The following is a 27,873-nucleotide window of genomic DNA, read 5'->3' on the forward strand; positions in this document are numbered from 1 at the left end:
CAAAACCTTGCCATGCCAGCCCAACACACAAGTCACTTTACATCCTGGTAGATAACAGCTCAACATAAATGGAGAACCATAACCCATTCTGGAAAGATGCCAGGACAGGGTTCAGTTAAATTAAGTGTCTGAAATAAATTTAGACATCTGTGCAGGAGCATAAGCAGTACAGGTCCTGGGAAGGATTTGATTGCTTAAGTGAATGACCCATGCTACATTAAATGGCCTAAGTTGCCTCAGACATCCATGTGGGGTTGGCATGTAAAACACTGTCATAGATCTCTGCCTTCTGGAAAACCATCTGGGCATGGAAAATTGCTCTGTGTTTAGGGTGTGCCATATTAACCCTAGTCAGAAGAGTCAACAGAACAATTCAGCTCCATAAAACAGTAACTAAACAGCTGATCACACGAATCACTCTTCAGACAATTAACAATTCAGGGACTTAAACATCCAAAATTTTGTTGCAGTTTGTAAGCAGAAATCCAACTTAACTATATGAACTTCAAGTACTTATCCAGAATGGTAACTGACTTGGATTTTCCTAGCTCTGCAGACAGGAGATTCAGAGTGTTCAAAACATTTTCCTGTTGCTGTGAGGCCATTGTACTTCAGTTGCAAGTCCTTTTGTTTTGGATTTGTATGCTGTGGTAGTTCAGTTGTAGTGGTAACACACCTTATGTATGTTCTCTAATTTCCCTTTCTGGTTCATTTCACTGATGTTAGATTTCTTCTAGCAACAAAAAACCAACCAACAGTCCCCCAGTACCTCTGCTGGATGTTTTTTTGCATCCTGTATTGCTTCTAAAATGCTTGTAGTAGTACCAAGTATCAACATGATGTATGAATTGCTTTGAGTTGAATGTGAACTTCTGTATATCAGGCCTAATACTCCCTTTAATCCCTGCAGACTTTTTCTACAGTTCCTAAGAAAAGTAATCCTAGTTTTTTTAGAGTACATATCCCAGAGCTCAGTACCATAGTAGCTTAAGCTGCTATAACTCCAGGTTGCAATGATCCTGTGTTGCCATGGACTAGCATTCCTCTTTTCCTTTTCACAGTCTAATGTTCAAGCAGCAATATCATGTGCTGATTGAAGGTGGTAGCTGTTTTCTCCTAGTAAGATTATTTTTCAGACAGATTAACTGTCTGGAATGGGTCATCATATGCAAGATGAAGGAAGGGAAGGGTCAGGAATGCAGTGTATCTGTTCTAAATCAATATTAAACCAATAGAGAATTGCATATTTATTACACCTCAGTGCAAGATCAGGGAGTTCAGTGTTTCTGCCTTCCCAGGCTGTGCTGTTCAACACACAGTAATATTTCTCAGAGGTTTATCATCAGGCTGCATTAGTGGAGTGATCCTCTGAATTTATCTCTCTGTGATTTATGGAAACATTCTTGTTCAGATGGGGTTTGTAGTCTCAACAGCTGCAGAGCATGTTACTGTGTTTTAGAGGTGGGTCTCTTGTGCTCTTTCCTTGCTCACCTTCTCTGTGTGTATAGAACAAAGTCATGTGCTCTGTGTCCACAAGCTCAGCAGTACCAGACACGCAACCCTGATACTGCATTAGTCCCAAAAATGACAAGTTCACAGTCTCATTCACCTATCACCAGGTTGTCTCTCACGGTAATGAGAATGTTGTTACCAGTAATTATTTCAGATCCATTAATCACAATCAGCAGATTAAGCTAGAGGCTTTTATCATTTTCAGGAGCAGGCTCAATCTTTTAAAACCTAAGGCTAAAAATAATTAGTTGAAAGATGATAAAAAGCCAAAAAAAACTGTCTTGCTGGGGTTGTAGAAGATGAGATGAGTTTGAGTTTGTCCTCATCCTTGCTGCCTTGAGGAAAGAACTGCAGGTCAGTTCTTTCTGAAGAAAAGACTGACCTTTTGTTTTGTCAGGGATGTTGATGTGTGACATGCCAAGTGGGACTCCCCTGTGTTTATATTAGGCCACCAAAGCTGGAGACAGAGACAGCACTTGCTGACAGCAGGAAGGATGCCATCTGACCTGGAGCCAAGAATCTTGTATTTAGCCATTGGGTCTTGATTTTTATGAGATTCTGAGTTAACTTCTTCACCCAAAGGCATTTCAGCTATCAATTGCACTACAGTGCAGTTTCTGGCTATGTGCTTCCATCTCCCTCCCCTACTCTGTGAGGTTCCAACTCCAAGTGTGTCTGGCATTCTATTTTCTCTGTTTGGTCTTAGGTGTGAACACAACTCTTGTCCAGCTCTCAATGGAAGTGCCTCTGAACCTCTGCTGTTTATTCAGCACTTCTCTCAATGTGCTCTTTACTACTGCACTTCCTTTATTAATATACCTAATTTATTTTTGGCTAGAAAGCTGAGAGATAAGGACCCTTACAACTGGTTGACTCACCCTTATGTATGATCAGACATTTTGAAGTCTTACCTTCACCTGTAAGCTAAGTCAGAGTGAAGCTGCCTGTACACATACTGTATAAGGCTCCAATTCCTTGGACAGATTTTGCTGATTCTGGAAGAGCATTGGCTTATTTCCTTCATCCAAAGCCTTCCACTGCCTTTTGTTAGAAAATGCTATTGCTCATCAAATTTGTCATCACTGTTCCTGACTTGTTAAAATGGAAGAAAACTAATTTTTGGGAAAAACAGTTTCTGTTTTCATGAATGAAAGCAGCTCCAGAAGGTTCTCAGCATTACTTTTCACGTGGCAGGAGGACAGGAATTGTCCTTGCTGATCAGAACATTTAATTTCCTCAGTGGCCCAGCTGTTCTCTGTGACTTTGTTAAAAATGTTTCTGCATCCAGTGCTGGTAGAGTTGTGGTGTTTTGTTTATGCCTTCACCATCATAGCAGTGTCATCCTGGGATGATGCTGTGCTTGGCAGAGCTCGGTGCTCTGCCCTCGGTGAGGGTGCTGATCACAGGCTGCTGGCATTCTGGACTGCTGCCTGAAGGCACACCATAACAGAATGGGCATTGCAAGAGTGGAGGCAGATATGTGATCCACGTGTTCATTTGTTCTGTGTTTTTTCTACAGTATGAATAAAAGTAATGCTTCAATTCTGTTTAATAATTACAAATCTTAAATGGCTTTTTCCATTTCACCTATGCATTTTAAAATCAAAGATGTAATTTCCTTTGGATTTGATGATTTTTGAGGTAGCTCTTAAATTGTGTATTCTTCTGGCCTTTGAGTTCCCTTTGTTTTTTCCTCTTTTCCCCTCCCCACAGGGAAGAAGACTCTTGAGTTTTTTGTTCAGCTGGAATGTAAACTTCATTAAAGTGATACATGGAACTGTTAAAAACCAATTGCAGTTCTTTTCAAGGTATGCATCCCAGTTAGAATACTTAATTAGTAAGAGCTTGTCTAAAATCTTGTTTATCTCACTCTAAAAATACCTAGTGTATTGAAAAATATATCAATATCCAGAAACCTACAAATCTTTGGAATATTACTGCTATATTGTTTCAGCAACTTAATTTAATAGTAGCTCTGACATGCCTGGGTGTACAGTTATAGGAGCAGTAAATGTTTATTTGCCATTAGCTAAAGCAAATGACTTTGGATAGAAATTGGACTGCATTATTTGCAGTGCTGTGAGGGTTGCAGGTCCATTTCTCCTTTTGTAGGGTGTTCCTATTTCTTCCTACAAGCAATCTCTAATTTAATTTTCTAGGTTTCTATATAAGACATTCTAATAAGAAGTGACTTGTATGATAAATCATAGCCTGAGAACTTGGCTGATGGATGAAAAATATGGAGATTTTTTTTCTTTGATTATTCAGTGAAATATTGCTGAAGTAATTCTATGTATTAAAATCAAAGGCTTTCTAATGCCTTCATGTAGAATAATATATTTCTGTACATGTCTGTGAAGAATGTCAGGCATTCTTCATTACATTTCATTACATAACTGGTAAAGTATCCCTGTGAATGTTTTGACTCTCGCATCATAGGAGGTATTTCAAGTATCCTGTAATAGTGCTTGTGTTCATTAATTAAGAGTTAACTTGGTAGTTATGGGTGTAGACTTGAAAAAGAGAATTTTTTCTAAAAACCAATTTGATGCACAAAAACAAAACTTCATGTTTCACCTTTATGAATTGTACAGAGGTATGGTTAGTATGCTTTCTTGACTGTGTTTCCTGTATGTTAATACAGATCCTTGGTGGAATACATTTCAGAAGTTTACTTCAGGGCCTGGAAGAAGGTGTCAGGAGAATTCATAGAGGTAACACTATGTTCGAAATTTCATTTGGAGGATAGTTTTGAATTTCAAGGTGGGAAAGACTCATGACTGTCCACTACAGAGAGGTTTCTTTAACAAGCCTTAAAGAATTATTTCCCTGAGGAAAGGGCCTCTTCAGGATTGTCAAGGAGTAACTATATGTCATGCTTTGAATGCTTTCCCACTGAGATCAGCTTGGCTGCAGTTAAACACCTTTAATTCTGCTGCTGAAGTATTGTTTTGCACAAATATGCATATTTTTATACTTTTATGAAATGTTTTTCATAAACATACCCGTTAGCTGAATTACTGAAGCTTTTATTCAGTATATGCAAGTCTGTGTAGTTGATAGCTCAGGTATTCATCTAGTTTTTGTGGATTTCCATAGAAAATATTAAAGGCATATTTACAGATCACAACAATGCTAGAGCAAAATTTCAGATACCAAAATACTCTTATTTACCCGGCTTTTAGCTTCTGACAATTGGATTAACTGTAGATTCTGAAATTTTGAAAATCAGTTGAGGCAGACTGAGGCCCCCAGCATGGAAAAATTTGGGCAAAGCAGAAGCCAAGTAAGAAATAATAGCAGGTACTATTTTCAGTTGCTTGTTTTAAGGAAAAATATAGTTGCTGAATAGCTACAGTACTTATTATTGTTTCATTGTGTTAACAGGAGCATGTGTGTGTTTTACTGTAGGTACTTGAATATAACTGCATTCAGGATTTCATGCATCATGGAATTCATCTTCCCAGAAGTTCTTCTGTTCATCCTAAAGTTAGAGAGGTAAGTTCCAGGAAAGCATGACTAGTAGCATGAAGCAGTAGCATCAAAATGAGATCAGTTGCTATAAAGTGGAAAATTTCCATTTCATACTAAAATACCATACCAGGTGTGGCTGGAATGGAAATACTTTCCTTCCTAGCAGCCTGTGTGGGGCTGTGTTTGGGGTGTGCTGGTGGCACAGCAATGCTCTGGCTGCTGCTGAGCAGTGCCTGTGTGATCTCAAGGCTTTCTTCTCCTCACGTTTTCCCTTGGGAGTGGGCTGGGCTTGAGCAAGAAGTTGAGAGGTCACGGCTGAGACAGCTGACCCAAATTGACTAGAAGGATATTGCATGCCATACAACCATTATTCCCTCAGCAAACTGAGGGAAAGTGGGTTTTGGGGAGGCAGCCATTGCTGGGAGGCTGGCTGAGTATTGGTCTGCCTGTGGCAGGTCATAAGTGGTTGCATTTGCATCACTCCTTTGGGGATTTTTGGGTCCTCCTTCCTTCATTTATTGAACTATCCTTATCTTGACACATGAACTTGCTTTTATCTTCTAATTCTTTTTTTTCCCTACTGAGCAAGGAGTGTGTGCATGGCTGTGGGTGCTTAGCTGGTGACTAGAACCAACCCACCACAAATACATTAAAAATAGTATATTCTGAGAAATAATGTTAAAACAAATTTTAGGAGGAACCTGCTTATAGTTTTGCACCAGATTTGTTTTTGCTGCTCAAAAGTAGAAGGGGATTTTCCAGAGTGCCAGGAATAGTTTTTGCTGTCTGTTGTCTAAGCTTTCTTTACCTGTAGAATTGACCTTTCCATAGATGATCACAGGAACAGTCATAACCTTCTTGAGGCAAACTTAGTAGATGGGTCTGAAATGAAACTTGGCTTTTTTCTTTTTATTATATGTAGGGGATTTATGTAGGTTTATAGGCACAAGCTTTGATTCTAGTTGTCTGCCTGTGGCGTTCAGTCATGAGCAGAGCATTTGAAACAGAATGAGAAGTGCACAAGGCTTTTTAAGACATTTGTATTTGATCAATGCCCCTCCCCTCCCCATGCTTCCTCCCAAATACCCAGACTATAGAGTGTGTACTGTGTGCAATATACAGCTTGACATACCAGTGTACAGTACTAGAGTGGGTTTTTTGTTTGTTTTGGTTTGGATTTTTTGGGGTTGGTTTTTTAGGGGGTTTGTTCTGTTTTGCTTTCTCATAGCTATAGGATTTCCTTGTCCTGTGATTCCTGATCGATTGAACAGGCTTTTGACAGGGCATTTCATCCTTTTCAGACTCTGGGCCTTATGATCTTGAAAGAGGACAGTGAATAAATATGTCTTTGGGCTGCAAGAGGAGTAGGTCTCGGAATAAATTTGAACTGACCACTAGAGGGTCAGCTTCTTTTCAAATTTTGTGTAATCTTGTATTCTGTTTTCGAAGATCTTCAGGGAATTATCAGTGCTGTATTGATCAAGGCCAGAAATGTTCAGAGGATGATCTCATCTCACTTTCTGATTAATTACCAACCTTGCACACAACTCAAACTGCTCAGTGTTTCAAAGTGGACAAATTCTTCATATGAAGTTACATTATGTCCTTTCTCATATTCTGCTCTGGTCTTCCACTTTCTTTTTCTTTTCTGCGTAATTCAGATACAGAAAATAACAGGATTTTTAGCTAATTAGGCACAGTTTTGAGTCCCAAAGAGTGCTGATACTTGCTTTTCATCAGTGCATAAAATCTGTATTAGGTTTGTACATGTGTATTTGGGTAACTCCACATACCAGATAAGTTCCTTTGTTCTTAACAGAGAAAAAGCTTATTTATCTGTAGTTCATAATTTCGTGGTTTCAAAGTATTTCTGCCAGTAACTTTAAAAATAATTTGTTATAGTAACAAAAATGAGGTGTTGCTGTGAAATTCTCTAGCCATGTTTTTCTCTTAGTTGTAGATCTTTATGTAAACTTAATGACTCTATAAAGTTATAGGATATTATATTTATTAGACTTTTAATTTTACTATTTTTGAGACTTCGCTAATAAGATATAGGGTCAATTAACATGTTTAGTTTTATAATTTTCATAGTATGAAAACTCTGGTATTACATAATTATGAAATACAACACCCCCTTACCACTTCCTGAGTGTAGAATGTTAAAATGACTTTGGGGCCTGTTTTATTTGTTTTTTCTTAGATGCTGAGTTATTTTCATAAACAAAGTAAAGTCCGTCAAGGAGTTGATGAAATGCTCTATAGATTGTATCAGCCCATCCTCTGGAGAGCACTGAAGGTAATTATCCTTTTCAGAAAATACAAATGTCTTTCTCCATCTATTAAATTTTGGGTCCCTTCCACATCTTCTGTTTTTATTATTTGCTTTTAAAATGAATGGCCACAAAAACCAAAATGAGTGTTTAGCATCACAGATGTAGCTGCATAACTTTTTAAATTGCAATTAGGCATAGCTGCACAATAATATTCTAATTTGTTAATATAATTTACTTGTAAAATTCACTTTTGTTTACAGGTACCTAGATTGCTTTCCAGGATTGCAGTTGGTATTCTTATCTTCTCAATCTGAAAATTCTTTGTAAACTTGTTTTATCTTTTACAAGATCTTTAGGGATTTATTAGTGTTTTATTGATCAAAGCCAGAAGTGTTCAGAGGATGGTTTAGTCTTACCTGTTTATTAATTACCAGCCTTAGAATACAGCTCAATGAATGTACTGGAGTATTAACATAGGAAACTTTTATTCTAGTTGGATTGTATGGACAGACATTAATGGTATGAATGTGCACTCAGAAGGAAATTTCTTACTTGTAGTTCTTTCATGGTGTGTGCATGTCCTTCTGTGGATTGCATGCATGGACTAAAGGGGACCCACTGCAGTTTATCTGCTCAGTTACACTCTGTGATCAAGAGGAGCCAAGTTTCCTTCTTTGGTGACAGCTTTTATTTTGTCTGAAGTGATGAAATCCCTGTTGTGGGAATATACACATACAGCCACGTTAATTTCTGGCAAACATTTTCAATTTCATTTATGACTGGTTGGTCATAAGTGTCTTCTCTAGACTGAGAAAGGTATTTGAAATTCTCAATGTTGAAAGTATTCACTATTAACTTCAAAAATTGTTTACAATGGATTTTGAGTTACAGGAAGGAGTTGAGAGCTGTTTGGTTTCAACAGAAGCCTGTGGTAGAGGTGGGAATATGAAAAGTCATTGTTAGTCCATCTTGTTTGGTCTTACATTAAATGTTGGATCCCATCCTTTTAGAATTTGTATAAACAAGGAGCCCTCTGGATGAAACATTTATGTCCTAATGCCAGAGAATGATAGCTACAAGGCATGGCTTCCTTTAATTTCTACATTTCTGTCTCTAAAAAGAATAGGAGTTTTAACTGATTTTTGGTAAGTTAGCAAAATACCGTGCTCCATTTTTAAGGGGGTTGCTGCCTGTCAGTGAAGGGTCACAGTCACTTGCCAAAGCCCAGGACTCAAATGTGAGACTAGACTACATTTTGGAGGAAGATTCTGTCAAACCTTATGAAATCTGCATACATTTATTTGGAGAAATGTAACAGAAGGTGTGTGACCTTCTAGGAAAAAAAAAAGGTTACTGATTGATTTGCAGCAAGACAACAGGAGAATTCCAGATTCCACAAGCAGTTAAAATTTTTAACAGCTGCTATTCATAATTTTCACATCACTAATGGTTCCATGGCTAGAACAAATCATATAGTGCTGCATGAAGTGTTTGATGTTTTGAACTGTTGCTGTGACTCAGAATCACCAGTAGTTTAAAATACAGAACTAAGAAGGAAAGCTTATAACAGTTCTTATAACTGTTATGGATTCTCCTCCAAAGCTTGAAATGTCAGTTTAATTTTAGATAACTAGTTTGACACTCCTATTTTAGCCAAATCCCTAATTTAATATAGTGAAGAACAAATTCTGTTCTAGAACATTGTTTATGAAACAGAAAGGACACACAAGGCCTGTTTACTCCTCCTTCTTACAGAGAGCAAAAATACTTCAGTTGTAAGAATACAATGAGTTCCAGAACTGTTGATGCTGAGACTACTTGATTTCATCTCTGAAATCTTTAAACTGAGAATGCACATTTTGTAATGCAGTTCTGTTTTTCTTCAATTGTTTTGCAAGTAATTAGATTGCACAAGCTTCTGTTGGGGCTTTTACCTGCACATCTTTTATAAACCTTTATGCAACTCTTAAATTTTTATATTATAAGCCCATGTATAACTTCTTCATCTTTTTTTCATGTTCTTATTATGAAAAGCAAGTGTCCTACAAACATAAAAGAGATGTGCAGTGATTGGTTGTTAGTATGAGAAGATATATAGATATAAAAATATGATTATTTAATGTAAGTAGTGATTAAGCTATTTCTTATCAAGCTGAAAAAGTCAAGAACCACTCCTCCAGGAATTCAAGCTGTTGAAGGAAGTGACTCTTTTAAAGTGTTTGGTTGCCTTTTCTAATATTTTTTTAACATCCCACACATTTAAACTAACATGTCCTGGGGAAGCAGTGTTTTAAATAATTTGAATTTAATTTCAGAACCTGCAAGACCAGCTAAAATTTAAAAGAAAGCTGTGAAAATTAACTGAAGAAAAAAATAAAATATTGTTTTAGAAGGTTCTGAAATTTCCTCAGAATTGTACAGGTATAATGGTAAAGAAATTTTAGTCTTTTAAATTACTGCAGTCTCTGGCATGGAAAAGTCAGTGTGGATTAAAACTGGCCATGAATTTAAAGTCTTGGGTTCTACCTCTGTGAAGACATTGTACCAGCCTGAATATGCAAATACATTTGGGATAAATTCCAGTTAATTAAAGGAATTTGAACTGTGAGTACTCAGTTCAGAATTAAAAGTGAGCTTAATGGAATTCAGTGTAATGCACTTAAAAAGTGTATGGAAATTAACTTCCTGGAATGGCTATGGTAGACAAGGTCTAGGTTATTGCACAAAACCACATTTGAATTAATTTTCACATGCAATGTTAGTACAGAAGAGCTATTTCACCCTGAATTCACATATTATCTTATGTGTTAAATGTAGACAAGATCAGAGTTAAAGGATTTTCTACAACTTTATAGGATAGAATTAACAATTACAATTTTTTCACCTTTAAACTCTTTGCATTATCCATAATAAATACAGGAAAACACAAGTTCCTAACTAAAGAATGTATGTATGTGCTTTATTTGCTTTTGTAGTATTCAATTTAAAACTCCTAGTAATTTTGTTGGCATGAAGAATTTGGCATGTTATGGTTCTACTCCACCATATCAGAATTGGTCAAGAAGAGAAACCTAAAACAGATTGTAAATGAAGTAATTGTTACTCATTTCTGTTGTGTTTTTCTGGTTTTATTTGTCATTAGTTTATTTAAGTCTAAATATTACATGGTTATTGTTATGTTTCTTTTCCCTGCTTTGATCTCAGTGTGCTTCATTACAAGGGAAGAAGATTAGATGATTAGCATAGCCAAGAATTTCCCTGAACTATCTCATCTTGCTGTTACAATTAGGCCTGCTTTCCTTGTTATATTGAGAGCTTTTATTTTTTTATTGGACACAAAATCTGGACAAAATTTTTCCTTCCAAGTGTTCTTTCCAAGAGAAGTCAGTAGAGGCTCTTAATCACTGCACTGCTATCTCTGATAAGTAAAATGTAGTTTGGTGTTTTGATTTCAGCTTTCTCCTTGAGATGCCTTGAATTTCTTCTGAATGGTTTCATTGCCTGCTCTCTTTTTGTGTCCTTTAAAAGCCCACAGGTTCAATTATCTTTTACTGAATAAGTATCTAAATATCCCCTTTTTCCTTTTTTTTGTGTTTGTGGCTCTACAACTAGTAAAATACGTGGTGGAGTACAGTGAAATTTGTTAAATATGGTAAAATGCTCTGAGGCTTCGCATGGATTTTTGATGAGCTGCCTGCAGCTCAGCACATGGTCCTAATACTTATGTGCAGAGATGCAGAACTGAATATGTTTCTGCTGGATAAGTTACGCTCCAAGCTGTCTGGTACTTAGTTACTAAATACTGTTTTCTTGAAGAAACAGGCTTGAGCTTTTCAATTAAATCACCTGTTTCTTGACAAGCAAGTTAATTAATCCAATCTGATTGAATTCAAGTCTTCTGTCCTGAAGAGGAGCTTTAAGACCACCAAGAGAAATCCCAAATGCTTTTAATTTATTCAGCATTACAGAAGGCAGAAGGGCTCTGACTGAGATTCCTCAGGGTCATTGCAGCTGATGTGCTTTGAAAGCTGAACTCAGGTTTTACTGAATGGGCAGAAACATAAGATAAAACATTAAAACTCATATGTGACTTCCAAGTTCTTCCATCCGTTTGCAATTTAATCTCTTCCATCTACTTAATTAAAAACACTTCTTTAAATGTTTGGAGAACAGTATTTGACAGGATATACCTTTGGATATCAACAGTTGTTCCTTATGGAAAAAAATCTCTTTTCCTCCATTGTAACAGGCCAGAAACTCAGAAGTTCGAGCAAATGCAGCATTTTTGTTTGTTGATGTTTTTCCTGTTCGTGATCCCAGTTTTACTGCTGAAGAGATGGACAGGGAAATTCAGAAACAGTTTGAAGAACTTTTTGTAAGTTTTAATGAAACTAAAATGTTTAAAATGAAATTTTTGTCAGAACTAACTAAAAAAAATATTTTTTTATGCCACTAAAATTTATAGAATTTCTGGGTAATTGTAGGGAAAAAGAGGTCTGTGGCACAGAAAATACAAAAATTAATTAATATTTTAAATTTCTATAGAATGTTTTCTGCAGATGTTATATACCACTTTAAAAAGGAAATATTTTGGTTTGTTATTCAGTAATCTGTGAATGAGAGATGCCTTTGAAAGATTAAATGCATGAGTAATGATCTTGATCCTTATTTAACCTGGGATTGTGGGGGAGAGCTTCACAGTTACTATGGAAGCACTCAATCAAAGTTCAGTACTGTATTACTAAATACCTCTGAAATTAAGTATAATGGAGAGAACCTAAAAATTTCCTTACCAGTCCAGATGGGTGAGAATGGGTGTTTTCATACCCATGGGCAGTGGGTATTTTCATTAAGAAAATGTTTGGGGATTCCTGCGTAGACATCAGATAATTTAATGAATTTCAAAGTTGGTATGTTGTTCCATAGGAACAGTGATCAGTGTAGACTCATATAAATAAGGTACAAATATTCTTAATTAAGTCATAAATGCAAGACTTGATTTATTTTAAAAAAAATCAAACGTCTAATGAAAAAAGTGGGCCAAGAGTTACCTTAATTTTGCTTCTGGTTTAAATTTCCTTGTTTTCTTCATAGTAAATGCCTTGAGGGACTATTAATATTACAGTTATTTTATTGTATTATAGTTTTCATAAGGTTTAAAAGGTAATGAAATGCATTTTGTTTATGACAGGCCCAGATCAAACAGCAGTAGGGTCACAATAACCCATATGCTCACAGTATTATCCTTCTGTTTGTTTCAGAGTCTCTTAGAAGATCCTCATCCAGTTGTCCGCTCTACAGGGGTATTTGGAGTTACTCGGATCGTGTCCAAATACTGGGAGATGATTCCTCCAACAATTGCTACTGATCTTTTAAAAAAGATAACTGGAGATCTGGCATGTGATGTAACATCTGCTGATGTTCGATGTTCTGTTTTTAAAGTAAATGCTTTTTGTTATGATTGTCATTTTTCTATTTTATTTGATGTACAGGTTTCTAGTATAGGCCACTTTAAATCACGGGAATTACTTGTTCTTCAAAATATCTTAGGCAATAGAATTGCTAGTACATGGAGGTTTTGCACATTTCATAAAAGCCAGGTATTTGGAAAACACAAATGTCTTTTGAAATAATAATTGATTGGCTTTCTGGCTCTTAAGGGTTTTCAATTCAGTTGTACACACACTGTTTGGACGCAATAATTAATTTTTTTTAGCTATTAAAAATGATGCTTAGACTTAAATATATGTAGGCAGCTCCAGAATTTCTTACATCATTGGCTTTAAGGCATCCCAAGACATGCACCATTAAAATTTTGTATCCCACTTTGTTTGTTTTGTATCTCTCTGAGGTTTGGATGGATATAATTCCACAGGTGATCTGGTGATGCCTCCTCCCATGCATTGCTCACTATGTTTGAAATAGTTCATCTACATCTTTCTGGCATGTGAGAAATAACTGATAGCTTGGACAGAAAAATGAACTCCCTAGTCAACATTTTCACTTGAAGATTGTGTCTGTGTCAGTTCAGCCTTAAATTGAAGCTGTCATCCTGTTAATCCTCACTTGCTCCACTACTGCTTCATGGGGGAGCTATTCTGGATAAGCAGAAAGTGCTAATTTAAAAATGAATTGGAAAAAAGAAATGTATTTCTAATTTGAAATCAGCATATTTTAGAGAGCTGGTGTGTCCTCAGGCAGAGGGCAAGACCATGGTCTTAGTGTAGGTCTGAAGCTGATTCACTGAACACAGTTCACTCTAAATTTGAAGTAATCAAGGCAGTTTTTGCCAAAGAATATGACAAGAAAAATAAGCATGCGTAGTGTCTGCCCCTGCTTTGTTTAACATGAGAAGTATCACAGTTCCCTTCAACAATTTTTAGCTACAGATTTTTCAGCTCTACTCTTTCTGGATTTGTTTATTTTAGTGCATACCAATGATTTTGGACAACAAACTAAGTCACCCACTCCTGGAACAGCTCCTGCCTGCAACCAAACACAGTCTTCATGACAGTTCTGAGAAGGTGCGAGTGGCTTTTGTGGAAATGCTGCTCAAAGTGAAGGCTACCAAGGCTGCCAAGGTAGGATAATGACACTTGATAAGTAGCAAGGAGACAAAATAATGGCATTTATTTAAAAAACAAAAAGTACATTTTGAGACTGCTGCATTGTTCCTTAAAAAGAAATAACTTGCTTTGCTCTGGTAACACTTAATATCTGTGTATCTTGAGTGCTCCGTGGGCCTTTTTTCTCTCTGGATGGGCAGGGGAGAGCAGTGGGTTACAGCCACACTTCCCTCAGCTGCCCAACTCTTCTAAATGCCTAACACATAAAGCAAAAAAGCTACTGGATTAGATTCTCCTGTTTTTATAATGTCTGTTTCTATTTTGTGGGCACATCCATTTGGATTTTGGTGTCTTTTTATATTGATTTTTAATGTATTTTGTGTTCCGCTGTGGACTCTTATTTAGGGTGGTACTGTCCAGCCACAGACATTATAGCATCTTTGAGCTCTTATTCCACTCTCTAATGTTAATAGTTTCTTAATTTCCATTTTATATTTTAATTTAACAGTGGTTTTGTCTCTTGCTAAGCCTAGTAAACACATAAAACTATTAGAAAGCATCCAGAGGAGGGCTCTAAGATGGTGAAGGGTGTAGAGGGGAAGCCATACAATGAATGGCTTAGGTCACTTTGTGAATTATTCTGAGTTTGCTGCCAGTAAAGACAGAGAAAAAAGATAATTCTCAATGTCAGGGATTTTTTAGGGGAAGGAAAAATCAGGTTTAAATAAAGAAAAAAATTCTAGTGAGTAGTAGATATTTTTTAGTGACTCCTATTGATTTAAAAACTGTAATGTGTATCTCTGGTAAGTCCTGGGATCACTTTAAACTTACTTTTTTATGGCATTTTTAATAGGATCATCCGTAGTTTGAATTCACAGGGTAATTATCTGACACAAATATTTCTACTCAAGAGTAAAATAAGTTCCTTGGCATTGACAACTTTTTTGTTTGTTTGTTTTAATTTGAAATTGTCCAGCATAATTAATTCTGAATCTTCTCACAAAAACTACAAATGTAGTGTTAAGCTGGCAAACAGCTGTATAGTCTTCCTGAATTTCATAGCATTTGATTTCTGTGTTACAAATAAACTAGAGCTCTGCTAAGAATGGGATGCAGTCACTATTTAGTAATGTAAGGTTTGGGATGGTTTTGTAAAGGATGTTGATATATACAGGTTTTTAAGGTGTATTCAGTTCTTGTAGGTAGTTTGGTCCTACTTTGTCCTGTGAGGAGAATATGAAACATGGCACATAATGACAAGGATTGTATTTTATGGTGATATCCTTGTAGAGTAAATAGTTCTTCCCTGTATCTATGGAATTGCCTCAGCATTGCAGGTGTATTGAAGTGGAATTGCTTGAACCACAATATTAGCAGTGAGTCAGAGATACCAGGAGATGTAAAACATCAGCACGGCAGGATAACATTATTGCAGCACTATTTGACCTCCAGTAAACATCGGTGTAAAAATTAAAAATGCTGATGTTTTCCAGGTTGATGTTCTTTATATTTGATTCACTTAATCAAGGTTATGTTTATTTTCCTCTATTTTTCTTTCACTCCTTTGAACATCTTTTTCTCACTTCACAAAGTTCTGGAATATCTGTCCCATGGAGCATCTCCTGTCTCGCCTGGAAGCTGACTCTCGGCCGGTGTCGCGGCGCATCGTGAACCTCCTGCTGAACTCCTTCTTCCCCAGTGCCCAGCCCGAGGATGTGTGGAGTGAGCGCTGTGTCACTCTGATCCAGATGAACCCAGCAGCAGCCAGGAAGTTCTATCAATATGCCCATGAATTCACTGCCCCCACCAATATAGGTAAAGCACAAAACCTTGTGAGCTTTTGGAATTACTGATATCATGCTTTGTAAATGCTTTTATCTTCTTATTTCTGTAACAGTGGTACATTGTTGCTAGTTTTTTGGGGGCAGTTTAGTATAATATTAGTGTGTATTTTTGGAAATTATGGACACCAGCAATAAGCACAGCAGGCGAAGTCATCAGCTTTTTCAACAGTGAGGAGATCAAAGCTTTTCATCTCTGTTCTTATGATGCTGCACTGTACACTCCAGCCCATGGTGGTACCTGGTCCTTCTGGTCCCCTTTCTCCCCACACGTACCTTAACATTTTCTCGGTTGATACCTATTTCTCATGTAGAAATAGGGTAGCAAATACCCTGATGCCTTAAGTGATTTGAGATCTTCATGTGAAAGATTATATAGAAACTGAAAAAACGTTTACATCTGATAATCGGGGTATCTGGGATTTGTGGATCAGTATTTTAAGATTGCTCAGGGAAAATCTAAGAAGTCCTCCTTTAGAAAGGACTGCTGCTTAGAAAAGTCCTATTGAAACAAGTAAAATCAGGAAAATTTTGTTTCAGAGGAATTCAGAGGATACTCAAGTAATCAGCATGGAGTGACTTGGGTGAGATGCTCCAACCATTGCCTCTCACTGATCATCTTGATAAGGTTATGAAATCACAGTTATGAAATCAGCTTGTTGTACTTCCACCGGAGTGGCATAACCCTTTCACTTTTTCTAGAGCTGAGCTTCTGGTTCAGGAGTGCAATGGTTGGGCTACATCTTTTCCAAAGAATGGGAATTGACACGGGGGAATGGGAATTGACATAGGAGTGAAGACTGACATTGGAAGGGATGTGTTCTTGAATGTGGGTCATTAAGTTAACAGCTATGCCAGATTAGATGTAGGAGTTGTGGAAGCTTCCTCTGGTTCTGATTTGATAAGGTGGTGGCTGTTTGTGGGTTTTTTAGTGTACTGTTTTAACAATAAAATTACAGACCCTGATAATAATGTTGTCATTTCTTCTTCATACTTGAGTATATAAAACATGTTCACATTTTTTCCATTTCCTTTACAAGGATTTTTTTTCCATTTTTTCCTAGCTGTTTCTGGTTCTGTTGCCTAGTTTTTCATACTGGCTTTCCAGCATTGTAATTAGAAGCACTTATTACCAACATTCTTAGCAAATAGTAAATATCTAATTTATTATTACTTTATTTGAATGTAGCTAAATTGATGCTCACTATTTGGCGCTGTTTGAATGCCTGCATCCAGAAAGCAATGAAAAATAATCTTCATGATAGTGGGGAAGATGATGATGATGATGATGATGAAGGTGGAAGTGAAAAGGAGAACAGAAGTGTAAGAAAGTCCACTCTATTCTAACTTCTGGTAACTTCTTTTCAGTGGTGCTTAATGTGAGACAGAATATGGCAGAAAGTATAAAGGAATGCCCTTGGGCATCTCTGGAATTGGAAGGGGAGAACTGCCATTATTGGATTTTCATGTACTGAAGTAGCAGAAATGTGGTCAAGTAGCTAGAAGAAGATAGAAGGAATATGAAGCATATTTTACATTAATAGTTGCCTAAATCCAGTGTTGATTATAAATTGGTTTGGTTTTGCAGTTAAATTATTTTAAAAATTACTATTGCACTGTATGTGAAGTTAGATTAAGACTGAATTGTGGAGTTCCTTTTCTGCAGCAACCACAGTGTCTTTCTAAAGGGTCTAGAAGGATTTTTTTTTCTAGTGTCTTTAAAGCCTTATTTTAATTTAAATTTCTATTTGAAAATATAATGGGTAATATAATCTAAATGTTTGTATTTCAGGTGTTGGATAATGTGTTGTCAGTAAATGATGTGGCCAGCATGGCAAGTTTGTTGGAGATCACTGTAATACTCTGGAGAAGCATCCACAAAGTACTAGATCATAATGAAGATGCCAAAGATTATGCTATCAGGAAGTTTGCTTCTGTGCTTCCTGAATATTTTAAAGTATTTAAGGTAAAGAAAGCCTAGATTTTCCTCTATTTTCTCAGTATTTTCTTCAGATGCTTTCATGTTTTATGTCTTTTATCTATTTTTATGGCATTAAGTATTCTTTTTCATTGTTGCTGTAAACTATAAACAGCAGCAATTTTCTTGGAATCCCACAAATGGGCAGAAACTATTCTCCAGCTGCAGTGTTTGACTGATGAATTGTTATCTAAATAGCTCAAAAATACTTATGCAATAAATTGCTCTCCTTGTAAGGTTTTTCTAGGGTTTTATTCTTTTGAATGTTTTGGAACTCTTGGAAGACAGTAAATACAAATGAGCCATTGAAGAATTAATACTCAGTACACATTGAAGTCCGTGTGTTTTTCTACCCACTGTCCCCCAGACTCTTCCACCAGCACCACTTCTTATGATTCAGCTGCAGCTGAAGCAGCTGCGGCTCTTTTTTCACTGAACATGAGCTGGCAGAGTGCACTTGCAGCCCAGAAAGCCAAACATGTCCTGCTGACCTGCTGGAGTGAGTCCAAAGGATAGCCACCAAGATGATAAGAGGGATGGAGCACCTTTCCTAAATGGAAAGGCTTAAAGAATTGGGATTGTTAAGCCTGGAAAAGAGAAGCTTTTGCAGTGACCTAATTGCAGCCTTCCAGTGCCTGAAGGGAGCCTGCAAGAAAGACAGAGAGGGACTTTTTACAGGGGAGTGTAATGACACGACAAGGGGAATGGATTCAAACTAAAAGAAAGTAGGTTTAGTTTAAACATAAGAAGAAATTATTTTTTTGTGAGGGTAGTGAGACACTGGCACAGGTTGTCCAGAGAAGCTGTGGATGCCACATCCCTGGCAGTGCTCAAGGCCAGGTTGGATAGGGCTTGGAACAGCCTGGTTAAGTGGAAGGTGTCCCTACCCATGGCAGAGTGGTTGGAGCAAGATGATCTCTAAGATCCCTTGCAACCCAAACCACTCTGTGATTCTGAGGTTTCTGCTCATTTAAATCTACTCTCTAATGATCTGTCGATGCATTTATTTATTGCTTTCATTCAGTATAGGCAGTTAATTAAAATCAGTCATTTTCAAATTGTCAGTCTCCTTGCTCTGGTTGCTTTAGTGTTATTCTTGAGGAGGATGCCATCCTGAGAGTGGCCATTAGTGGCTGCTGGCCGCACAATGAATTTGGAAGGATTACATAGTGGATATCTTTCTCTTAGTTGATGGCTTTTGTGCTGAAGTATCCTGAAATGTGGTGGCTGTTCCACTGCAATGTTGTGTTAGATAATCAGGGAGTGAAATACAGCTCATTGCTATGTATTATTTCTGCAGCATAGATACACAAATTCTACCCTGAAAGCATTTGGAAGTTTTCCAAGGCCTTCCCATTTTTTTTTGGTAGAGGATGTAGCATCCTTTCTGAAAGGGTCTGGTGAACAGACAAGACATCCAGCTTCAGCAAGCAACCTGTTTGACTTTGATATTCTTATATAGTGAGTATGCAGCTTGGATCTAAAAGGACCTGTCATCAGAGGCTTAGTTCCTAAAAGGCTACAAACATACTGAAGCTGCCTGTCTCTTTCCTGAAAAAGCTACAAATATATTTTAAAAGTTCTTTTAAAAATATGAGCTTTAAAAAAGGTTTTAGATCTTGGAATGGCTAAGTAGATGATAATTTCATTTGGCTGTTTCCATGAACCTTGGACATTGAGAGAAGCCATTTTTGAAGGGTTCTTAACTTAGATTGGTTTGTGTATAACCTGAGTGAGATGATGTTGTGGCCTAGACCATGTATTATGACATGTTAAACATTACCATCCTTATATAAGAGCCCTTTTCTTTAGAGAGTTTTTAATAAGTTTGTCTTGTGAATGAATTTAAGGCACTTAAGGTTGAGAGGAGTTAGATGGTGTCATGGTTGTGCAATTAAACCTTAGTCTAGTGGAAAAAAAAGTGATGTGGAGCTGCTATTTCTTTTGCAATGAGTATTAATCTAATGGAGCCATGACTATTCATGGTAGTTAATGCTGGCAGTTTGTCAGAAAGTGAAGGATATGATAATTGGTAATTGACCTCCAAAAACAGGAATCAGACATTTCAGATTGCAAGCCATATTGTTTTGAGCTCTTTTCAGCTCCATTTGTAGTGGAAAAAGGAAATCCTTAATTTGAGGAAATGTAATCACAGTTTTTCAGTACAGTCTTTAGTTTTGCTTGCATGTGTGTACCTTTATGTCATACAGTGTAATGTTTTTATCCTAGGATGAGCGGTGCATGGCTCCACTGATTATTCTGGCATCCTTTATGCCCCCTGCTGCTATTCCTACATTCAGGTACTGTTTAGAAATCCAAAATGCAAGTGACAAAAAGTTTCTTGCTGGCTATATTTGTTCATTTTTTGCCATCTGATATATTAAATGCCCATTTGGGTAAATTAAGACACTAAAACTGTGATAAGTCAGTAAAATCTATGATGTTCAGGTCTGTCTTGTTGGTGAATCCTTTTTTTGTATTACACTAATTGTTTTCTGCACTTATGGGTGTGAAGGTAATGTATCTTTCTGTCTGTTTTCTTTTAAGCTGTGGTGTGGTTTCCAGACTCAGAAATATTGACAGTGGAGCTGACCAAAACAAGTATTCTATGCTGATCGACTGCCTGTGCCGCTGGGGTCAAGTGGGGCACATTATGGAATTGGCCTGTGATTGGCTGTCTGACTCACTCAGCCCAACAAAGGTGTGCCTATGCATGTGACAGGGAGTATAGCAATTGCCAGACTGCTTTAAGGCATCGTGCTTTTTTAAAATAGAGTAAGACTTTTTAATGCTGTATTATTCTGCTTTGTAATCAGTTCTAAAGTCAGATACTAACAGAGTTATACTGGTTTTGTGCTTTCTTCCTATTCAGAATACTCAAACATCTGGGCGTCGAGTACGTATCCATGTAACACAGGAATCAAAGCCAGACTTGGCAATTGATTACATTGAGTATTTATTGACTCATCCTGTCAATTGTGGTTGCCTCCTTTCTGTTCCTAAAAATAAACTGAAGAAGCTTTTGAAAATCCTCGGTGCTGCAAAGGTAGTTTTCTCCTTCTCATAAACAGTGCTTATAAAATCACTGCTTAACATCCTGTATTGCCTGAGTCAAACTAAAATGCCTGCAAGAACAAATACATGAGGTTCATGATGCCCTCTCCCTTTGCAAAAAGATTTTTTTGTTAAACGATTTTCCTTTTGATTTGTATTTCCAACAAATACTCTAAACTAAAAGTATAATAGTTTAAAATTGTTTATAGATGACAGATTTTGACCAGCTTCTTAATTTTAGGTGTCTCAAAATTTTTGTGATCTAGTGTTGGGTGTTTTTAAGGGACCTGACTTGTAGAATATGCGAATAAGGAATTGTCTGAAAATCAGTTATGGCACTGAAAAATTGAAGTAATTAAAGTATGCTTGTTGCTTATTTGGGGTTGGTGCTTTGCTGTTTTTATGGGTTTGAGGTTTTTTTTTAATGTTTTATTTAAAGCTGTTGAGTAAAGAAGCATTTGAAAGGTTTTTCTGAAAAATATAAATGTCATTGATATTTCAGAGGGTTCTTGGCTCAATTCTGAAAGGAACAGATTCTGGTGCCTGGAATCAAGCAACCAGCCTAAGAGCCTTCAGCCTCTTTTGCAGATTGGCTATTCATTTTCAGCACAAGGTATGGTTATAGCTTTCCAAAATAAGCTGGAGTTACACTTGACAGTATAAGGAAGTACCAAAACAACTGGAGAGACAATTGGTAAACCTCCCTTTGGGTTTGTTTTTTTTTCAGTATTCTGAAGAAGGAGAAGATCACCTTTCACTTCTGACGAAGACAGGTGCTTGGATAGAAAGTGAAGTTGTACCTTTTATCCTAGCAAGTGATGAAGAGGATGGTATTTCAAAACGTAGTGATGTTTCTCAATTAATTATCCAGGTTAGAGGATTCTTATAAATTAAGCTGCTTTGAATTTGAAAAGCTGTCGGTGTAGCAATTTGTATGCAGACAAACTGCACTGGCATTTGTGTCATCACTTACAGTGTCCCTTACCCCTGATCTTGATTTGCCCTTCAAAGAAAGCATTTTATGATATAATGTGGGTGAGGTTTTAGCTAGTTCTGAATTGTTTTCTGTTGCATTCCTCTGACATTTCGTTTGACCCCAGGTCAAATGCACTGAGCTTTTACCAGATTTTGGTTCAAGGAAATACTTGGCTAACTTTGATCCCAGTCAGTGTCTTTGAACAACCCAGTTCATATATACACAGACTGGTTAGAAGTTCTCACTCACTGTCTATACTTCCATCTCATAATCTGTTTAGTATGTAACAACTAGTCTGTAGGGAAAAACTTTTTGTGTGCTGATTCTAATTTTGCTATTAAAGGCAGGTAGAGATGTCTTATTTTGCCTCAGTAAATGATAAGTATCAATGCTTTTGATCTGAGCCTGAGTAAAAAAGAGAGGATTTACTGCCTTTTGAGAAATCATTTACTGTTGGGAAAGGGCAATGGAAGCATTTCAAGGACTGTGTAGAATTTATGCTTTTCAACAGGTGTAAACTGAGTAACTCCAGGTAGGTACACCAGCTCTCAGGACACCTTGGCTAAGAGTTTGTGGTTTTATTGAGTTTTACTGAATGATTACTTTACATAAAGTTTGGGTTTCCTATAATTTTGCATCTCTCTTCTAGGCCTACCTGACAGTGTGTAAAGATGTCATAATGGTGGGCCTGGGAAATGTCACGTTTCAAGCACGCCTTTTAGAAATGGCCCTTCAGATTGTGCAAACAGGTACCCTATTTTATACTAACAGCAACATCTGCATTTATACTTGGCAGACTTTTCTTGTATTAGCAAGTTAGTTAATCCCTAACTTTTAAGAGTTGGAGGGAACACTGGATTCATACTTCAAATGTTAAGTGGACTGGATGAAAATTTCAGCTGAGGGTGCTCAGAAACTAAATGTATTGTCTACACTTGTAAACTGTCACTATTTGTTGTAGCTAAATGAGTTTCAGTCTAAGATTGTACCTGATTAATATTACAACTTTTATATTGTGGCATTTATCTCTTTCTCTAGAAAGAGGTGGCTTTTGTGCTCCAGTGTTGCTGTGTGTTCTAAAAGAAATTATTGAAGCTTCTTTAAATCAGAATACTGAGACAGAGGAAGTGACAAATCTTTTCCACACTCTACAGAACGTCTTTCAGAAAATTTTAGAATGTATGGCACATGGACTTAAGAAAGAACAGGAAGCAGGAATTCAGGTATCATATTACAGTTCAAATTGCTAATGTGTAGATGAATCCATAATTTTTATGCAATGGGGTGTGCTTAGACACTTTGAGGTTGTTACTTTGCTATTACCAACTGTTTGGATAGACACATGATTAAATTTTCAGTTAAATTTTCAAAGTTTTCTTGTTACCAAATTTTTTTTGATCCATTTTGGTCTCATCACGACAGAAGAACCAGTAAATTGCAGAACAAATGCATTCTGTTGCCAGTGATTCTGGACCGTGGTGGTACTTCTAGGCTGTTAATCTAATCTGCAATTAGATGAATTTCCTCAATGCAGAGCAAATGATTTGTGTGTATATATATATATATTATGATCTTGGAGGAGAAATTTTCTTTATTATTTCTTTCTTTTAGCCTCAATGATACCAACTTCAAAATATGTATGATGTTCTAACATTCTTGAAAGTCTCACATTTTCACAGAAAGTAGACTAAAGCAGATACAAAATAGTAGTGAAATGGGTAGATCACTCTGAGAAATTTGCTGATCTACTTTTCAGGACTTCTAAAAAACATTCAGTTATTTTTGTAAGAACCACTGCTTTGTTCATTTCTCAAATTTATAAGTAGACTTCCTAGTTGTTGCAGATTCCCCCTCTGATCCCATATGACTAGAATAACTCAAAAGCTTTTAAGGTGTGGTCCGCACTTCACAGAGACGTTTGCTGGTATATTTAATTTATACTCAAGCAGTCTGAAAAAACAGATGTGTTTTTCTTTTTGGTTTTAGTTGATTCACTCCATTCAGATGCCTCTTGGAGAATTCATCCATGCACTGCAGTGCTGGCATTCCACATTCCCAGCAGTTCACCAGGGTATACTCTCCACTCTCCTGGCTGCAATAGTAGCAGAGATAAATTGTATGCTACAGAAGGTAAAGTTAATCCTGATTTTCTTTTTTCTATTTAACACCTTCTGCTTTTTAAATATTATATTGGAATGACAGAGCTTTATTCAGAAAATTGATCTTTGTACTGCCAATGAGGATTTTGTGTGTGTCAGCATGGAACAAACAGGAAATTTTATTTGCTGTAATTTTGTATTAGCATTCATCTCTCAGATTTCTGACTACAGCTGTGTAGGAACAGACTTGTCCTGATGCCCATTTCAGTATCTGCCTCTGACAAGAGAACTTAGCAGTTAGGCAGTATTGGGGAATTATAGCATGGGTTCTGGGATATTCCCTCTGTGCTTTTGTGCTGGGTCTGGCTGGGAAGGAGTCAGCTTTCCTCCCTGCAGTCCCTGTGCTGCTGTGGTTGGCATTTGTAGCCAAGACATTGTTGAGGACACACCAGTTTGTTTTGGCTGTTGCTGAGCGTTGCTTTGCAGAGTGTCAATATTTCCCTGCTTCCTTCACCTTCACTCTAAAAAAAAAGTGAGGCTGTTGATGGGCAAGAGAGGGAACACAGCTGAGACCATGGGCCCAAACTGATCAAAGGCCTATGCCACACCGTGCAGTGTTGTGTTCAGCAATTAGAGCTCAGGGAAAGGAGGAGGACAGGGGCTTGTTCTAAACCTACCTCACTTCATCCCACCCAGCATAAGGAAGTTTTGGAAGTGAACAGCTGATGTGTGACAGATTCCCATTCCCAATTCTTGGAATGTTCCCATAAGGTTCTGTAGTCCTGTTCCAAAGCAGGCTGATGCCCTCCTTGGCACTGATCACTTGTCCATTCTCTGATTCCATGCAGAGGCATTTAACATGCTGCATCTTTTTTTTTTTTTTTTATTCCTTTAGTTTTTGTGCAGAGGATTTCCAAATATCTGATCTATGTTGCTTTGGAAAGTAAAGAAAGGGTCTCTAATACTGAAAAGGATGTGTAGAGAGAGGTTATTTTATGTTCTGAAAGTCCCAGGAGCCACAACTGTCCTTGAAGGAGAAGAGCAACATTTCCACCCCATTTTTCTAGTGCAGGTAGTGTTAGAAGCAAATATGATTAGTAAGATTGGAAGCTTTGAGAACTAAAAAGGAAGAGCAGAGGCTCTTTAGTAGAGGCTGTACTTTTGCTGTGGGTTCTGGATGTGTCAGAAACAGAGCACAAAACAGTTGCCAGAAGGAACCACAGAGCAGCTTCCAAGGTTCTGTTACAGGAGGCACTGAAGCAGTAGCAGCTGTTTGCCTGCAGATATTGATGTATCAGCTGAGAAGCTGTGGGGTGACAGGTGCTCTTTACACATGATGCTGAGAAAACATTTCTGGGCTTGAATATAGTGGAGATTCATACTCAGAGATTGAGTGCTCATTCCAGTCACCTATCTGAGCTGGGGTTTTCCGTGCCCCCCAGGTTGTTGTAAATCAGCATTCAGTTCTAGCTAAATATTTGTCATCTGTTCAGAACTTTACATCAAAAAGAGCAGGTAGCCAGAAAAACACTGTCACTGAAGTTACATTTAGAAATCATGGATGCAGACTTCAACTTGGAGCCACAGAGGGGACTCATTTGTGTTTAATAGGCTGTGCCTTGGTAAGGATTGACCACCAATGCTGTTTAAATTAAACTTCTGGTGAAAGCAACTGCAGAGAATATCTGCTTTGGTAAAAATACTGTTTATGTGGTTTAGTTTCTAATTTAAATTAGTTTTGTTTGTTTGGACACAACACAGTTGAATTAAAGCTATTCAAAGAATACTTGTGAATGTTCCAATTGTTAGTGTAATTATTAAAATAAAATATTCTGCATACATATCTTTCTTGAGCTGCAATGGTTGTTGACTTATTTCTTTTGTAGGCTTCCAGTGAAAAAGACTTGACTATGCCAAAGAGTATTTCAGACCTTCCCCCTCTTTCAAGCAGTTTAATGGCTGTAATTATGAAGTCAGTTAATGTTGTCAGGTAAATGTTTCTATATTAATTTTTCCAAGACTTTTGCTAATATAGAACAGTTTATATGTTGTCAATAAAATTTTAATTTCTAAATTCAAATAAATTTTGAAGAACTAGTTGCTTTCTAAATTTATCTGAACTATTTAAAATCCCTTTTTCTTGGCATATTGCCTGTAGGTATTGATTGCTGGGGTTGAGTCCATTTTTTTAACCAAGGGTGCCTCTTATTTACAAGACTGTTAATAATTGAGTTTTTTTAATCATACTTCTTGGCTTGCTTCTTTCATAAGACACTTATAAAGCTGAGTCCCCTCAACACAGAGATATTAAGATGAGATAAAATATTTTCCAGAAATAGAATGAATCCTTTGATTGAACATCTGCAATTAGGTGACATGTACCTGTGGCTGTATTAAAGTCACAAGATTCAAAATAGGAAGCATCTGAGTGCTGAAAGCCTCCAAAAGTGAGCTTATGTTATTTATTTTTTAAGACTTAAACTGGGAGGGTATTTGCTCTCTTTAGTGGGGGCCCTAAATATCTTCTAAAATTTTCACAACTGAATTTCATTTTGCATGGTTTGTTCATATTCAATTTTTCTTAACATGACTCTACACTAGACTTGTTTTAAATTATAAAGGGGCTTAGAAGTCCTATTGCTCTCCTTGACTTACCACTGCTAATTCCTCCTCTTTCCTCATCTGACAGGCACTGAATACCCCTGTCTCTGCTGTTATGAGGTGTTTTGTTTTTTCTCAATCCTTCTCTAATTCTAGTTGAACTTTCAAAACAAAAGACTCCAGAGACTCCAGCAATAGTCCAACTAATCCAAATCTTGCCACGAGGCAGCTGCTCAAGGTGTTCTCTTCTAGTGAAACAATTATTTTACACATCTCTTTTCAAAAGAGATGCAGAGAATCAGTTAATTCTTCTGAAACTTTTTCTTGTAGTAATCAAAGTGAATCTTGTCATTCTTGGTGGAGAAAACTGCAAGTTTGAGCCAAATTGTTTCTGTGTACTTGGGAAAAAAATGTATCTTCTGGTCTTTATCTTTTTGGGGCAAAGATTTGGAGATAATTTCTCTCTGGTTCTACAGGTGCCTCAGAGCTGACACTACTTTTAAGGCTTTTTTAACAAATCTGTATTGATAGGCCATAATCAGAATCCAGTAGTGAATGGTTCAGTATTTCAGAAATCTTTAGGTCAACATGAAAGCTTCTGCTCTGTGAGCTCAGAGTCATCTTGCTCTGAGTTCTGCAGAATCTGTTTTATTTTCAGTACCAACCACTCAGTCTCTAGCACTGAATTTCAATGCCCCTAGCAGTGATAATACTGGGAGGCTTGGCAATATCTGTCCAATTGTGTGAGTATCCTTCATTTTAGTAGGGAACTATCTGTATAGGAACCAATTACTTACCTCTGAAGCTTATATATATTTTAAACAGCTTATTGTTCTGTTCTATCTTTGCCTGCAGGCTCATGTGACCCTTTTTCAGAGGGTGGTGGGGAAAGGCAGCTTCAGTGAGTCTTGTTACAGGTTAATGAAATTCCAGTGTTCCTTCATGGAGGTTAAGAGTGTGCTTAGTGACCCAAAGAATGATAACAACGAAGTCAAGACTCAGATCCCAGTGCTGTCCATTAGCAATTTAAGAGCAAGGTGAAATGGAATCAATGCTTGGTCACATTAGTCCACAATGATACAATGAAACTAAAGCATTGCATGAGCAGCTTCATAATGCTTATCTCTGAAGCTAAAGATTTTTCATCTTTCTCAGCTCTTGAAGCAATATTTGAATTTCTGCAAAACGTTTCTACTGAATTGGCTCTTAACTGCATATTTCATTTTGATATCTTAGCACAATAAAAGCCTGAAGAACAATTGAAGTCAGAACTGGCAATGTATGATGTTCAGTTTTCATAACAGATAATAATATTGCTAAAGGTTTTTTGAAATATGTTAGGGAAAGTTTCTGTAGCATTGCTGCTCTCAGTTTTCCCTTTAGTTCTTCACAGAGCATTTTGCTTTGTGCTCTGAGGAGTATCAGGATTATGGATCTCTTCCATCTCCTGTTTTGTCCCTCTTGTTCTTTTATTTTTCTCTGGTTTTGAGAATTGC

At 37.0% G+C, this 27,873-nt stretch overlaps 1 protein-coding gene across 1 annotated transcript in view; it reads left to right on the plus strand.

Annotated features, from left to right (window-relative positions):
* The window catches only part of NCAPG2 (non-SMC condensin II complex subunit G2), a 45,521-nt gene that overhangs the window by 8,833 nt on the left and 8,815 nt on the right, over window positions 1-27,873 (plus strand). Inside the window, exons 7-25 of the mRNA XM_039708468.1 lie at window positions 3,226-3,320; window positions 4,157-4,226; window positions 4,924-5,010; window positions 7,190-7,285; window positions 11,512-11,637; window positions 12,524-12,703; window positions 13,691-13,843; window positions 15,421-15,643; window positions 16,859-16,992; window positions 17,462-17,635; window positions 19,877-19,947; window positions 20,195-20,348; window positions 20,520-20,693; window positions 21,204-21,314; window positions 21,429-21,572; window positions 22,327-22,426; window positions 22,716-22,900; window positions 23,664-23,807; window positions 25,663-25,766. Of these exons, the coding sequence (XP_039564402.1) occupies window positions 3,226-3,320; window positions 4,157-4,226; window positions 4,924-5,010; window positions 7,190-7,285; window positions 11,512-11,637; window positions 12,524-12,703; window positions 13,691-13,843; window positions 15,421-15,643; window positions 16,859-16,992; window positions 17,462-17,635; window positions 19,877-19,947; window positions 20,195-20,348; window positions 20,520-20,693; window positions 21,204-21,314; window positions 21,429-21,572; window positions 22,327-22,426; window positions 22,716-22,900; window positions 23,664-23,807; window positions 25,663-25,766 (2,525 nt within the window). The remainder of the gene's footprint in view (window positions 1-3,225; window positions 3,321-4,156; window positions 4,227-4,923; window positions 5,011-7,189; window positions 7,286-11,511; window positions 11,638-12,523; window positions 12,704-13,690; window positions 13,844-15,420; window positions 15,644-16,858; window positions 16,993-17,461; window positions 17,636-19,876; window positions 19,948-20,194; window positions 20,349-20,519; window positions 20,694-21,203; window positions 21,315-21,428; window positions 21,573-22,326; window positions 22,427-22,715; window positions 22,901-23,663; window positions 23,808-25,662; window positions 25,767-27,873) is intronic.

The sequence above is a fragment of the Passer montanus genome, unplaced genomic scaffold, assembly GCF_014805655.1.
Source record: "Passer montanus isolate IOZ18808 unplaced genomic scaffold, ASM1480565v1 scaffold10, whole genome shotgun sequence".
Taxonomy (NCBI): Eukaryota; Metazoa; Chordata; class Aves; order Passeriformes; family Passeridae; genus Passer; species Passer montanus.